This window comes from Oncorhynchus tshawytscha, linkage group LG04, assembly GCF_018296145.1.
Source record: "Oncorhynchus tshawytscha isolate Ot180627B linkage group LG04, Otsh_v2.0, whole genome shotgun sequence".
Classification (NCBI taxonomy): Eukaryota; Metazoa; Chordata; class Actinopteri; order Salmoniformes; family Salmonidae; genus Oncorhynchus; species Oncorhynchus tshawytscha.
In genome coordinates this window covers 65,481,976-65,498,442 of record NC_056432.1, presented here as the reverse complement: position 1 = coordinate 65,498,442, position 16,467 = coordinate 65,481,976, and the positions used below count along the sequence as shown (strand labels likewise).

The 16,467-nt window shown below is 45.2% G+C and overlaps 1 protein-coding gene across 3 annotated transcripts in view; it reads right to left on the bottom strand.

Annotated features, from left to right (window-relative positions):
- Positions 1–16,467, bottom strand: part of LOC112263744 (furin-1) — a 94,551-nt gene that overhangs the window by 25,030 nt on the left and 53,054 nt on the right. For all 3 annotated transcript variants that reach the window (XM_024440302.2, XM_024440299.2, XM_024440300.2), the window contains exons 3-6: positions 15,313–15,411; positions 8,301–8,396; positions 4,732–4,860; positions 4,459–4,535 (exon numbers count right to left, since the gene is read on the bottom strand). In XM_024440302.2, coding sequence (XP_024296070.1) covers positions 4,459–4,535; positions 4,732–4,860; positions 8,301–8,396; positions 15,313–15,411 — 401 coding nt within the window. The remainder of the gene's footprint in view (positions 1–4,458; positions 4,536–4,731; positions 4,861–8,300; positions 8,397–15,312; positions 15,412–16,467) is intronic.

Here is a 16,467-nt window from a genome sequence, read left to right as displayed (position 1 = left end):
ACAGCTACAGCTGGCTGCCAGCCCAAAGCTACCCATTAGATTAGCATTCATTCAAAGAACAGACAGCCCTACTTGCATCACATCACTGTGTGGAGGAAACACCTTCTTAAACAATGACTCAACTAAAAGCAGACAGGCAGTGTCCAGGCACTCCGATACACCCATAGGGTAATACCTCACCAAAGTCACGTTGAAACAGACTAATTCTGAGTAATTGCTCTACTGTAGTCTGGAAGACAGGCACAAATCTTGGATCAGCTCCCCCAATCCTAGGCTAGAACTCAAAACTGACATTGAATTAGACCAAGTGCTAATTTTACTTTAATGTAATGACGTTGGGTCAATTGTCTTCGTCCTTGCTTTAATTGACAACTGCAGTAGGTCAAACAATCCATCTCCGTCAGACCGCTAGCTGGCCGTTCCTCCTGGCAGAATTTACCATTAGGTATGGATCTAGGATGAGCTTACCGTGCCCAAAACATAACCCCCGCAGGGGGGAAAACGAAAGAAAAAACGGAAAAAAAACTTAAGCTCAGTGTGAAGGGGCAACTCCATCCTTCCTTCCTTCCTTCATCTGGGCTGCAGTTGAGCAGGAAATGAGGCTGGTCCCCGAGGAGCTGCAAGTCAGCCTGACCAGAACTACTGGAGCAGAGACAAGGCCATCTCCAGTCTTAACACCACTGACAAAGCCAGTTTTCAACTGAGCTGGCCAGAAAGTAATACATAAAGGTAAACTGAGGATAGGATACTGTAGACGGTGCTGGAATGATAAACTATGAGAGGAACGAGACAAACCTCCCAGAAGTTTGGACTAACTTAACCGAAGGGCATATTAAAATAAAACAAGAAAGCTGATTTCCATGGTAAGCAAAAACAACATTATCATTGTGCTGTGAGACTGCTGATTTGGCTTTCTCCTTAGCTGGAACTCATATTTCATAGTTATCAGTTTTGATAGAACATGGCTCCCATACTGGTGTGGAACTGGAGTGCTGAAACCATAAGGCTACAGTTTGATGAACTTTCGGGATGATGCAGCCAATTTGGTGCTCACATCCCCATGGCAACCAGCTGCCTCCTTAAAGGTCTTAACATTAGCATAATAAATGTTAATACAAGGGGAAACCACAGGTGGAACTTCCATAAAGACACAATATTTCAAACGGAGCCAACTGTTAAAAGAACAGAGATTAACAAGACAAATATTTTTATGTGGGAAAAACTACAGGTGGAACTTTAGAGTTTTCCTACAGAGCAGAAACACAGTGCTAGCAGCCATTACGTCCTTTCAGGTCATACGTAAAGTTACACCTATTATCGTTGCGTAAGGTGATGAAACTTCCTACAGCAGGTCCAAGCTGTCCAGTCCACTGAAGTCCTGCTTCAAAATCCAAAATGACACCCTACTACCCATAGTGCACTACTTTTTAAATGATGCCAAAAGCAGTCCACTACATAGGGAATAGGGTTTCATTTGAGTAGCCTGTCTGTGTGAGAGCTCTTCTCGCTCAGATGCCATATTGGGCTATTGATAGCTTGACAGGGCGCTCCTTCAACTCACTGTTTTTCCCTAACCTGAATTAATTACTGAGAAGAAAATAATTTGTGCTCTCTGAGGCTGGGCCAGTGGCCCCAGCTGATCATTAGCCTGCCTGCCCCGAGGTAAATCTAGACAACTGCTCTGGCCCCGCTCCTACTTAATCAGCTGACTAATGAGTTGACCTACAGAACAAAAGGTCTCTCAGTGTTTATGGAACAGAGGCAGAGGGGGAATACAAAGCAAACATCTTGTGTAACTAATCTGAGACGCTGTAAAATGAATCAACCTGCGTTGTTCTGTGGAGTGCTCCTGATAAAGAGCCTTCCTCCCAACACTGACGACCGGTCACATTAGGAAGAGGGATTTAATGTTCCAAAGAAATGATGGGCTGTAATGAAGAACAAGCGTTCTCCTCCTCTAACTGATAGCAATATTTGATAAGTCAGAATGCAACCTTATATAACATCAATTTAACTATTTTCCTTGGCCCCTGCAGCCTTGTTAGACACAAACATGTGTGTACTAGACATTTCATGCTGTGTGTACACAACCTGACATGTGACAGTGATACAGCGGAAACGGAAAGCAAATACTACACACTAACACACATGCCTCCTGTTACAAAGCAAGAGCTCTTTCTGTCTTGCACTAACAGACACAGAGCGCTGGCACCCTGGATGCCTGAGAAAAGGTGGTCAGATGATCACCAACACTTACTGCTACCAGCAATATCCCCAATGTTCACCCAATATACAGCTACATTGCTGTGTGTGTACAACTACAGTACAGTTAATCTAAGTTTCTTGTCCTTGATGGTATCTTGCAGCAAGCCAACTTAATGTAAAGCACGATTCAAACTCCCTGGCTCTTTTTAATTAAAATATGAATAACATGATATCAGCCATAGTACAGCAGTTACAGCCCCGCGTGATAAAATCAACTTCCTCCAGGACATTAAAAAATACATCTCAAGTCCACTTCCCACTGCTTTACCAAAATACCTCCAATAACAGAAAAGCCTCCGTTGGATAAATCAATTACAAGAGAACCTCAGTTCAAATCTTATGGAGATTATCCTGCGCTAGACTTAGTTTAAAAGCCTGCCACTCCCAGCTGAGGATGGGCATTTTGGGAAACATTTGATGCATAAAAGAACCCCCCCCAATTCCAGCTCACAGCAGAGGCCCCTAGAGAGACTGATCCTCCTGTTCTAAGACAGTATGGCTGCAGAGCCACAGGGCCAGATCACATGTTGACTTGAGAATCACAGGGCTGAATGGCCACATTGCTGCAGAGGAGCGTTCCTCACGCAGTGGAAGAAAGGGAGCTTTATGGAGGTGAACAGAGCTGGGCTTTCTGCAGGGAACAGACCCTTACACAGCCTTACAGAGCTCCAGCCTGCCCACAGGGTGTTTACACACACGCCTACACCAAACCCACGCAGTTACACACACCTCAGTCCTGCCACGGGGAAGCGAGGCAGAGCTGGGCGGCTGGAGATAAGGGCTGGGGTGAGCTAGGCAGGGAGGAGAGGACAAGCCAGGAGGATTCTCAGTCCAAAGGCATTTACTGCACTGTGTGTGGGGGATAGGGGAATCAACTGTCTGTTGGCTGTGTGTATGCTGGGGGAATAATAATGTATGGCTCTGTGTGTATGCTGGGGGAATCATAATGGATGACTGTGTGTGTACGCGTGTGTGTGGTAAGTGGCAGAGCTCCATTGGCGTTGGCTCTTACTCCACCGTTTCACTTTCTCGCCTTGACTGCAGGAGGCTCAAGACCTATGGCTATACACACTAGCGTAGGAAGTAATGTACACTGTCGTTTTACTTGAGGTCATCTCCATCTCTCCTCACACCAGTCTGGCCTCCATGTGGACAGTGCCTGCTCCAGACCCATGCAGTCTCAGTTGGAGACCTTTGATTTCCACCAGCGTCTAACTATAACCCTCTTCGCCTGTCATCACCAAGCATGGTTAGCCTCAAGATTAAAAAAAGGGTATTTGGCTAGCAGCCCGAAAACAGCAGATTACGGAAAATCACACATTTAAGTCAGAAAGGGGAAGCATGCAGGGGAGCAGAATGAGAGGAGCAGGCCTTTCCAGAGCCAGCAGATTTGTTGTATTCGTTAACGCTGATGAAATTAAATCGATCAATTCAGGGCAGCAGAGAAGACATCGGGGCGGTAGTAAACAAGTCTTAATGCCATCTGCTCAGGCCACTGCAGTAAAGCTGCTTTCTTCACAAATTCACTTAATCCCAGGAGATTTACTCCACTTAACTAGGCCACAGAAATGCTCTGTTAGCAGCTGGGTGATTTAAGACTCTAAAGCACATGTTTTTGCTCTCGATTGGGGGGAGACCCAAAACCCATTGACATGTTCTCCAACCCTCTAAGAGTCTACTACTTCAATCCGTCTCCCGGCTTATTAAAATAACTCAACTGTCACATTCATTGAGTGCATGTCCCTTTCTCTTTTCACTCAGAGAAGCTCTGCGCTAACAGCTGACAGACCTGGACCCAAGCCAGAGTGACGGTGCCCATAACTCACTCCATTACACCCCCCCCCAGCTATTCCAGATCCCTTCCTCTGTCTCTCTTCAATAGAACCACACACCCAGCTGACTGCATGAGAAATTACAGTATTTTTTATGAGGACACCACAATGACACAGCCTATTCATGTAGAGGCGTGACGATTCCCGTGTGATGCGTTAAGTATTGCCTAATATAAGAACCATCCTACACGTCTCTTCTCTCAGAACTGAATCATAATGTGGCATATGACGTGACTCGTATTTCCATGTTAATCATGCATTGACGTCAATGGTAGATTTGTATAAAAAAATCAAGTTAGGCACGGGGAGAACAAATTCTGCTGTCACTGAAACAGTGTCTTTTTTAAAATCAGGGTCTTACCGGTTATCGTTGAGTTGTGTGTATCGTGGCTGAGGGTCTGGATCTCCGTCGTTCACATCATAGCTGGCGTCTGGGTCCTACAGGCAGAGAGAAAATCAGAATCACTCATCTATGATAAGAGGAGTAAGAGTAAAAGTCTAGGGGTGAATACCAATAGTCCAAAATGGCCTCCTCTCCTCATCAACATGGATCATGGAAAGGAAGCCACCTTAAACTATTGAGATGCAGCAGCCCCAGCCTTGAAGCCAGGGGTAAGATGATGGTGATACTCACATAGTTTGATATAAGGTCTGGGTGGTTCTTCTCTATACCATCGTCCAGGATGGACACCACCACTCCCTTCCCAGTGTAGCCCAGCTCCCATGCACCTTTAGCATTCAGGTCACGATGATTAGCATTGTACTGTGGAGTAGAAAACACCAAGAACAGTCAATGGAGTCTAAAGATCCATTACAAAACACACGTTAAATGTCGAAAATTATCAAACATATCTTTGCATCATCAACTTAAGCAATATATCAAACCCCTGAGGTACCTTACTGCTATATAAACGTATTACCAACGGAATTAGAGCAGTAAAAATACATGTTTTGATACACGGTCTGATATACCACGGCTGTTAGCCAATCAGCATTCAGGGCTCGAACCACCCAGTTTATAATTGTTTTTATGAAATGAAAAAAATATACCGCGATCGTCTCCAACCAGAAATATATAGATGAGTGTTTGGGTGGTGTGTCAGACTGCATTAGACATCAATCATAACAGAAAATGAGTTTGTTATATCTGGAGTACTTCTCCTGTCCTATTCGGTGTCCTGTGTGAATCTAAGTGTGCGTTCTCTAATTCTCTCCTTCTCTCTTTCTTTCTCTCTCTCGGAGGACCTGAGCCCTAGGACCTGAGCTCCAGGACTACCTGACATGATGACTCCTTGCTGTCCCCAGTCCACCTGGCCATGCTGCTGTTCCAGTTTCACTGACCTTCCATGCCCCAGGACTACCTGACATGATGCTGCTCCCCAGTCCACCTGGCCATGCTGCTGCTCCAGTTTCACTTCCACCTGACTTCTGCCAGTTTATTATTATTCGACCATGCTGGTCATTTATGAACATTTGAACATCTTGGCCATGTTCTGTTATAATCTCCACCCGGCACAGCCAGAAGAGGACTGGCCACCCCACATAGCCTGGTTCCTCTCTAGGTTTCTTCCTAGGTTTTGGCCTTTCTAGGGAGTTTTTCCTAGCCACCGTGCTTCTACACCTGCATTGCTTGCTGTTTGGGGTTTTAGGCTGGGTTTCTGTACAGCACTTTGAGATATCAGCTGATGTACGAAGGGCTATATAAATAAATTTGATTTGATTTGAAAATGACTAAATCCCAACGGGAGGCAGACGGCATCCTGTGGCACCAGACAGGCTTACAACATCCTGTGGTGCTAGGCAGACAAAGACAGACAGGCTCGTCACTCAGCATGTAGCATCAGTGCAGACCAGAACCAGCATACATCTCTCATCAGAGCCACCCCGAGGGTCTCTGTTAGTGGGCAACCAGCCACCAGGGTAATGGTACAGAGACTTCTACACAGGCCTTTTGGTGTTCTCTCCCCATCATACTTGACCATTGGTCAAATACCATGACTGAGGCCTTGCAGTTCACAGCCATTTCTCTAAAATGCTGCCGCAATTTAATGTAATTTGTCTGAAAAGCGATCTACTATTTTCCTCTCATCCAAGGCCTTCGGTGTCAGATTCCACACCCCTTCGGTGTCAGATTCCACACCCCTTCGGTGTCAGATTCCACACCCCTTCGGTGTCAGATTCCACACCCCGTCGGTGTCAGATTCCACACCCCGTCGGTGTCAGATTCCACACCCCGTCGGTGTCAGATTCCACACCCCGTCGGTGTCAGATTCCACACCCCGTCGGTGTCAGATAGATCAAAGCTTTGGCCATGGTTGTGTGGATCCATCTCACTCAGAAAATCCTGATTAAATCTGGAAATTACCCTGAAAATTCTCCAGGCTCTTGTAATGGTCTTGGACATTGATATTTCTGTATTTTTCCTATACCTAAATTGACCGGCTTACTGCATTAAATATTGGCACATGAACAAACTGTCCTGCCTTCGAAATCTCACACTGTGCCTTGAGCTTTTTTATTTATTTATTTTTTATCCATGAGGGACAGACCAGTGATATGAGCTGCGGTCATACATAAGAATAAGCAGAGGAAGTAGCAGCAGAGTCTATCCATGTCCTTATCATAGAGACACAGTGTAAACTGACGACAGATACTTTCTGCCACCAAGAATCACTTGGGCTCAGGCTCTCAGACTAGGCTCTCAGACTAGGCTCTCAGACTAGGCTCTCAGACTAGGCTCTCAGATGCTCATACAGCAGCACCCCATCTAGAACACTGCTTTGCCTGACTGCACCCTTGTTACATGCACACTACACCTACACCCTTATACACACCACACTACAACATTATACCTTTGCTACAGCTACATGCTCCCACTAAAACTAAATACCCTTTTTACACTCCTTACACCCTCACAACCTTCTCATTGCATACTCTCTACTCCTCGTACCTCACTGCACAGTAGCCTTACTAAACCCACTAACCGCAAGCAGCACCGGCTGTACCTCTCCATACTTCTCCATCGCAGTCCCCCAAGTTCCCTGCCTCCCTCTGTGGCATGATGGTAAACTGCTTAAGTCAAATCAGTGTACCTGGAGAGTTAGCGAGCGAGCTGTGTGCGACAGAGCTGTGAACTCCAGAGGGGAATTAAATGTAGCTAGTCACACTGGTGAAGTCAGCAGCACCCCCCCCAACAACAACAACAGCTCGGGGACATGGGGCGAAATTGGATTTGCTTCAGCATGAGCATGTTGGAGAATAAGCGAGGAATGTTTGTTTGTTGAGAATTACAATCAACTCTTTTATATTGCCTTGAACCTTCTTTGAGACTAATTAAAGGTGGAGCAAAATGAAGAGAAATCACAACTTGTTTATCTCACCGTTTCTTTCATGGACCACTGGATCAGACTGTGTAACCTTGTCAAAGTGCTTCACTTTGCATTTAAGATGATACATACAGTCAATAACTGAGACTGGTTTAATTTCAGTCCTTTATTTGTATTCACGGCCTCGTTCGGGGACTGTGCCATTGTCTGGGGAATAAAATAAATAGATGAATTCAATTTAAGACTGGAAACCCAAATGTGTATGCCGTTCTGATAATGGACTCCTAAAAGACCATGGTCATTAAGCAGTCCATTCTGCATCGACCAAGACGCTTAAATCACACCCACTCCTTCAGACAAAGGGCCGCCATGTATTAATACAGTATATTGAATAGAGTAAAGTTGATTTTTTTACTCAGCCAAGAGGGAAATATCCACTGAGTTATTGGAGAATGGGCAGACCGATCAAACAGAGCGCTGGGCTCTGCTGTGCCACTGTATTGGGCTCTTATGTCATTTCCCTTTTAATAAAGATACAGGCTCTATAGAGCCCTGTGCATCCAGACATAACATTGCACACAGCCGAGCACAGGGAGGAATTACTGATCAACTGAGAAGAGGTTTGAACTGTCTGTCTCCTGACAACACAGTGGCTTCAGTGATGGGCAGTAGTCTGAAGTTGTCTGAGAGGTTGTTTCTGAAATTTCAGTCCATACACTGAGGAAGCCATTGTGGCTTATTTATGACAGCAATGAAGCGCTGAGAGTGGGTATTGATTTCTCTCCCTCGCATGAGACACATTCTTCCTCATATTTTTCCTATTGAGAGATAATAAAGCGATAGATTGTTCAACGTCAGCCAGACTTGGTCTACTCACCAGGTACCACTGCTGAGTAAACTTGGGGTCTGAGGGCTCCGTGTAGATGTCCCTCTTCTTCCTACTCTTCACCACCTGTTGTTCTGCCCACGTCACCTGAGGAACACACACACACACACACAGAGGCATCAGTCATGGCATTAAACAGAGAGACGTGATTACATTCAGCTTGGGCACTCCACATTAAAGCTGGAATCTTTAATGGTGAAACTACCACATCCTTTCCCGAAACTACAACAAACAAGTTACTGCAAACTGTTATTTTTTATTCTTCATTAGACATTGTACTAGTGCGAAGCAGCAATATGTACTGCAATTTTTGACCACATTGGGCGACACTCCTCACATCCACTTCGTCAACAAAACAATAACAATAACAAAAGCCGTGGGGCAGACAGTGGCGCCGTTTCCCCTGCTGCGGATTCCATCTTCAAGTAGACTCGTTCACCAACTTAATATCCTGATGGGAACGCCACTACTCCTCTAGTAACAGGGATTTCAACCAGAGGAGGGCCATTACTGAAGTAGCCGTGCTAATGCAGCACTCAATATACCAGAGGAAGACCATTAGTACAGGGTATAAGGAATAACGATGAGCAGGAGGGAACATGAGGGTCACCATTTCCCCCGAATGAAAGAGAAATGTAGTTTCAGCAAGCAGAGCGGGATGACAGCAGAGAGAGATAAAGGGAACAGCAGTTCTAACATACGTTTCAGGAGCTCCTCATTAGAGACTGAGCCTAACGACGGCCTGCGCTGAAACTAATTACAACTGCTAGATGAGGTCAGATAGGGGGCCACACAGACACACACACACAAAATCACATTAACGCAGACAGAGACAAACAAAAAAACAACATAGAAAGGAGGATATATACACACACCCAGTCTTTATCCTCTCCCTCCTCCCTGTGCTCTGCCTCCCCACACAAAGCCCTGGTAATAACAGTAAGCAGGGAGGGATTTTTCTGGATTATGTGTGCATTGTGTTTTATTTATTATTTTTGCCATGTATTACTGTGCTGTTGGAGCTAGAAACTGTGTAAGCGACCAATAAAGTGTGATTTGATTTGAGATATTCTTCTCTTGGAGTTCCAGCCGGTGTGCGGCAGAAAGTGTGGGCAGAGGCAGATTGCACACAACGACAACCCTGCGTCACACCCCCTCTACGAGCTGCTGTCTCTCCGTACAGTGGAGTGGCTGAAAGGGACGCAGGCAAAGGGGGAAGTGGAGAGAGGGGTGTGGACGAGAAGCTGCAGCAGGGAGGCAAGAGACTGCTGCAAGGACAGAGAGGCAGACATGAAGGACAACCAGGAACCACAGCAGCCCCCTCTCTGCTAACAGCTCAAACCACAAGAGCGTCAATAACACCAAGGTTCCTACCGACACAACACACACCTTTATGCGCTGCCCTCCAACCAATAATTGGTGTACAGAAGTTTTTTGTTTTTTTTAAACGGACGTGTTTACATGAATCAGTGTTGAAAGGCCCTTGCTGGTTGGCAGTTGTACAGAATCACACTGGAGCAGATGCTTCCACAGTGGGTGGCCCCTTCACAAGGTCAACACATTAAGAAGAATGGGGGACTGGGGGTGGGGTGCTACTGTACTGACAGCAGCAATATGAAAACAGAGATAACATGGGGGATTTGTCTGTGTCCTACAGCAGGGGATTTCAGAAGAAATAGTGGGGCATGGCTACGTTAGACTATTGGGATGTACCATCTGACTCATGGGTAATGGACCACACTCCATTACCCATGAGTCCACATGACTTCCTGTCAGGAAGCAACAGTTTCCATTGATCTCTAATCCAGGCTGCAGTCATGGAACAGAGTAGATAGTGTTGCTTTCCTCTCTTTACCCAGTCATCAGCTTTACACTCACCAGCTCCCCACAGACCAGTCATCAGCTTTACACTCACCTCCCCACAGACCAGTCATCAGCTTTACACTCACCAACTCCCCACAGAATAATGACAACTGAGGCGACCGGGGTCATCAAAAACAAAGTTTAAAAAAGGAAACAGTGATATTGCACGGCCAGAAGCAACATGGTTTTTCCCTGACTGTTAAGTCTCTTACTCTGCGATTTACTGGCGGCCACAGAATGAGGCTAGGTCAGCCATGCGGAGAGTGAGAGGGCCAAAAGAGGGAGGGAGAGGACCCCTGTAATTGTGCCATGCCACAGTCTGGGCTCGTCCTCCTGCAAACAAGGCATTAACAAGGCCTGCTACAAGACCCCTTAATCATAGCTCAAGCACACTCAGTCAAGCATGCAGATTAGCTGCTGGTACTGGGCTCACTATGTGGTGTGTGTACTGAGAACACACATTAGGGAGAAACTCACTTTCCATGAAAACAACAGTCTCTATGGTAACTCAGGGCAACACTGTTTACAGTCTGCATTTGACCAATGGAGCCTGTCATTGCTTTCATGAACTCTGCCAACCACAATACAACCAGAAAGAACACTGTTGATAGTTTGTTACCTTGATGTTCCAGATGGAAAACCGGAGGTTCAGATGGAAAATGGAGGTTCTGGACTGTTAATGAACAGTCTGCTAAGCTCAGACAGCGTCAGTCTGGGGGAGGGGGTCAGTATCTCTGAGGTTATTGATTATCTGAGGTTATTGATTAAAAACAGGTCAGTCATGAAAGATAGCATCCCAGAGTAGCTAAATCCCTCTCTTAAGATGCACAGGGTTATCAAGTAGCGCCTGACTGCATAGAGGATGAACAAGCATTTCGCTACACTCGCATTAACATCTGCTAACTATGTGTATGTGACCAATAACATTTGATTTGAGGATGGGAAGGCTAAAAATAATAATAATAAAAAAAACTCGCATGGCGCAACCAATCCTTTCCATAGGACTGATCTTTTCAAATTAGCCTAACGGATCACCCCCAGAAAACAGCATTAACTTTTGTGACAGGGGGGCAGTATTGAGTAACTTCGATGAATAAAGTGCCCAGAGTGAACTGCCTGCTACTCTGTCCCAGGTGTTAATATATGCATATTATTAGTAGTATTGGATAGAAACTCTGAAGTTTCAAAAACTGTTTGAATGATGTCTGAGTATAACAGAACTCATATGGCAGGTGAAAACCTGAGAAAAATCCAACCAGGAAGTGGGAAATCTGAGGCTTGTATTTTAACTCAGCCCCTATTGTAGATACAGTGGGATATTGGTTATGTTGTACTTCCTAAGGCTTCCACTAGATGTCAACAGTCTTTAGAACTTTGTTTGAGGCTTCTACTGTGAAGTGGGACCGAATGAGAGAAGAATGATCCAGGTGTCTGGCAGAGTGCCACAGGCTCTAAGGCGCGGTCACGAGAGAGTTAGCTCTCCTTCCATTGCTTTTCTACAGACAGGAATTCTCCGGTTGGAACATTATTGAAGATTTATGATAAAAACATCCTAAAGATTGATTCTATACATCGTTTGACAAGTTTCTACGGGCTGTAACGGAACTTTTTGAACTTTTCGTCCGACGTTCGGCTGGACCTGAATGCACTTTTGGATTTGTTTACCAAACGCCCTAACAAAAGAAGCTATTAATAATGCTTTTTCTGACTAATGTTGGCCACCCAATATGGCGGATATCTTTTTGGCTGCTTTGTTGCCTGTACGCTGTACTCAGATTATTGCATGGTTTGCTTTTTCCGTAATTTTTTAATCTGACACAGCAGTTGCATTAAGGAGAAGTAGATCTCTAATTCCATGTATAACACTTGTATTTTCATCCACATTTATAATGAGTATTTCTGTAAATAGATGTGGCTCTCTGCACAATCACCGCATGTTTTAGAACTACTGAACGTAACGCGATTTTTTATATAAATATGCACTTTATCGAACAAAACATACATGTATTGTGTAACATGAAGTCCTATGAGTGTAAGCTGATGAAGATCAAAGGTTAGTGATTCATTTTTATTCCTATTTGTGCTTTTTGTGACTCCTCTTTGGCTGGAAAAATGGCTGTGTTTTTCTGTGAGTTGGTGGTGACCTAACAATCATTTGTGGTGCTTTCGCTGTAAAGCATTTTTGAAATCAGACACTGGCTGGATTAACGAGAATCTATTCTTTAAAATGGTGTAAAATACTTGTATGCTTAAGGAATTTTAATTATGAGATTTTTATTGTTTTGAATTTGGCAATTTGCACTTTCACTGGCTGTTGGCGAGGTGGGACGCTACCGTCCCACATATCCCAGAGAGGTTAATGAGAGGCTTGTGATTTCATATGACAGGGAGTGAATAAACATTTTGAATGGATGGATTTAAAATCAACACATTAAGACAAGAGAAGTTAACTTTGTCTCCGAGTTAAGTTTACCACAAATTACCATCCGATCCTTTGTCAAGAAAGACAGACGCTTCCAATGTTAATTACACTTAAAGGCCTTTGCCAAAGTTTCCCTATCGCAAAGAGAGATAATTAAGCAAATGTTTGAAAAGGGAAAAATTGGAGCGAGCCAGAGAGGGAGTCTCCGGGAATTCTTAAACAGACCGAGTGAGGTGGAACAGAACAGAGGGAACCAGCTAGCAGTTAACAGATAAGATCTCCATTATAAATGGGTCCGGATGCCAGCTATCTGAGACGGCTTTTCTCTTTGCTCCAGACCATTCACATAAAGGACCCTGGCTGCTTGGTTAAACGCTGCTGTCCAGCAGATACTGAGCAGACAGGTCTCTGTGGTCTCTCTGGTCTCTCCTTCCTGCTCTCTTCCCCTCCATATACAAACATGAACACAACCAAACCATGAACACAACCAAACATGAACACAACCAAACATGAACACAACCAAACATGAACACTATTACGATGGCAGAGCATGGCTGTAGTATTACATTGCTGTAGTAACAGTAGCTGTATGGATTGTAAAATGATTAGGTCCAGGGGTTTTCCCTGACAACATGGCCTGCCCAGGAATAACTTGTGGTAATACTGGATTGATGGCATTTCCATGGGTATATCATTTAGGCCAAACACAATTTCACTACAGCAATGGTCTTACAACAGCAACACAATATTAGAGCAATGCATCACCATTAGATGTGACTGAGCAGCCGGGCGAAGCCCAGACATTAGCTCCCCGATCAGCGGGGTCTGTCAGCCAGACTGAGTTTTGGCAGAGTCCCTGGCCGTTTGGTCCACAGTAATGTGGGTCTTTGAGCAGGGTTTATTGCTGCTTTTGTTTGAGATCCATCTCCCCCAGTGTGACTGCTGTGGGCCACAGGACTGAACTGAGCAGTGCAGGGAGGGAGGTGCAAGGAGGTTCCCCTTTCTTTGAGGTGCTCAGGGAGAAAAGGAATTCAACAACAGGAAATGGAGCAGCTGCGAGAGAGGAAATCCCATCAGTTGAGTGGTGAGGGGAGGAGTGGGGTTGGGGCGGGGCGGGAGCAGTGTTGTTTTGGTGCTGTGCTGCTAAGGGTAAGAGGATAGGCCACACAACGCTTTTCCCACCGTGCGCCTGCTCAAGACAAAACAGCAGCGAGACATGGCCACACAGTTCGCTGGCTGACTAACGCAGGGAAACCAAAACATGGGTTCTCTACAGTCGACAGGAACAGGACTGGTTAGGAGAGATGACCACTGGCAGACTGCAGTAGCACTTAGTCCTTCATGGGAAGACAATGGACTTCCCATGACACTCCATAGTGACAGGGGATTTTCAATTGTGGGTTCCCAGGGGATGTCAGTTAGTACCACAAGTCTTGTTCATTCACACCTAGTCACCCCCAGAAGAACACACACTCAATCACACACATCTGTTCTTTGGATATGGGAGGGGAAGAGTACCTCTGAATCAGCAGGTCCTGCATACCTTTAAAGCTGTGTTTTGTACAGCATGTGAACTGCCAGCCACCCCCATTAGCAGAACCAGCCCACAACAGCACCAACATTAGTTAGTCAGGGGAGGAACTACTGCTGAGTGTGCATATCTGCTTTTCCTGGACATGAATCTGAGTTTGCGTTACTAGTTACTAGCCCTCTCTCTCTGATCTTCCCATCTGGACCTGAGCTGCGCTGAGTGACAAACAGCGGAGCGGTTCTGAGCGGCTGTTGCAGATGGCAGGACATTCATTGTGCCGCAGTTCAAACGCTCGACTTTCACAGCCATGGAAACACTGCCAGAGCCCAGAGAGCTCCAGAGGGAAACGCAAGACCAGGAGACCACAGAGAACTACACACAGCCCCAGCGACACTTAATCACAGACCTTTTAAACAGGGACCCATCACTCAAACACCCACAGTACAGACTACATACACACAATAGGAGTGGAAGAGAAATCAGACATGACAAGCATTAGAAATCAAACTGGAAACCTAATCTATTCAGAGGTGGTTTGAGAATGAGATCATTAGACACCACAGTATACGTGTGTGTATGTGAGTAGCATGTTTAGCATGCTCTCACCTCCCAGCCCTAACATAAAGCAGGGAAAGGAACAGGACCAGGCAGATGCTGTAGAGTGTCCGAGACATCCATTAAAAGCGGGTGATAAATGAGAGCTCAGGTCTCTGGCACTCTGCCCTGTGGTTGTTAGCTCACCGTGGTCCCCTCTGCGTCGATCCTACCCACTGCCTGCCTAATGGCGGCTCCACAGGTGGTGATGTAGTACCAACGGCTCCGCCAGTCATGTTATGGAATATAAATTAACAAATCCAACCAAGCTACAGTACAGTGACTCTCAACCTCTTTCACATACTGCCCTCCATCACCTCTCACCTCTCTCACACTGGCTGTGTTGTTAATTGGGAGGTGCATTACAGTATGACTCTAGATTAATGAATCATCTTTCAACAAGCCCAATCCAACCCCCACCCTCTGTTGCAGCTGGTGAAGTCATGTTATTGATATAACCCATCCTCCCCTACACTCACATCCCTCCACCCTCTCTAGCTACACACTCACTCTCAACCTCCTCATCCACTTTGATACACTCACCCACCCAACATCATCTACACACACTCACACCTCCTCCCAAGGCGTCTTACCTGAGGCTCTTTTTGTAGACGGACGTGCGTCCCTCGGTGACCCGACAGAGACCTCTTCTCCACAGAACGGTGCCGGAAGTGATAGATGTCACCAAATACCTGCAGACAGACACATACACATTATTGTTAATATTGTCACCCAATACTTGCAGACACACACAAACACAGTCATTAATCCCAACATGTTACGGAGATAAGGCATTCCATTTGCAAGTGGCCTCTTTACACTACTTCTACGACACAAACTAGGTCCAGGAGAGATACTTGTGTTGTTAAAAATGGAATCTCTTTAAGAGATGTCTCACACTACCTCCGGGACAAGTTGTCCATTACCCGGTAATAGCTGGCTTTCGTCCTATCAAAGAAAAGCCAATAAATAAGACTGGCGCAGGTAGAAGAAAATCCCTGTGTAAAATAATGCTTTTCAGCCTATTCATTGAAGGAAATACCAGTCCATGTAAATACATTAGAATGGTCATGCTAAAAATTGGTCTAGAAGTTACTTTGCATAATTGGTGCGTGTACATTTTATTTGTTATGTTTCTTATTTATCACACCCGTATAGCATACAGATACAGAGCCTTTGAGTGGAAAATCTGTCATACAGAGCAAGCACTGCTGCTGAGGTCTTGTTGTGCTTCCAAGACAACTGGGAAGGAGGTCAAATCATGATTTCAGGGATCTTTGAATTCCGAGTTTGATGACCGTTAGAATTTTTTTTTCTTCCAAGTCGGAGCTTGTTTTTTTCCAAAGTTGTCTTGAACGTGGCATCAAACTAGAGGTCGACCGATTAATTGGAATGGCCGATTAATTAGGGACGACTTCAAGTTATGACAATCGGAAATTGGTATTTTTGGACACCGATTTGGCCGTTTAAATTAGTTAAGTCAGTTAAGAACACATTCTTATTTTCAATGACGGCCTAGGAACGGTGGGTTAACTGCCTTGTTCAGGGGCAGAACGACAGATTTTTACCTTGTCAGCTCGGGGGATTAAATCTTGCAACCTTAAAGTTAACTAGTCCAACGCTCTAACCACCTGATTACATTGCACTCCACGAGGAGCCTGCCTGAATGCAGTAAGTCAAGGTAAGTTGCTAGCTAGCATTAAACTTATCTTATAAAAAATCAATCATAATCACTAGTTAACTACACA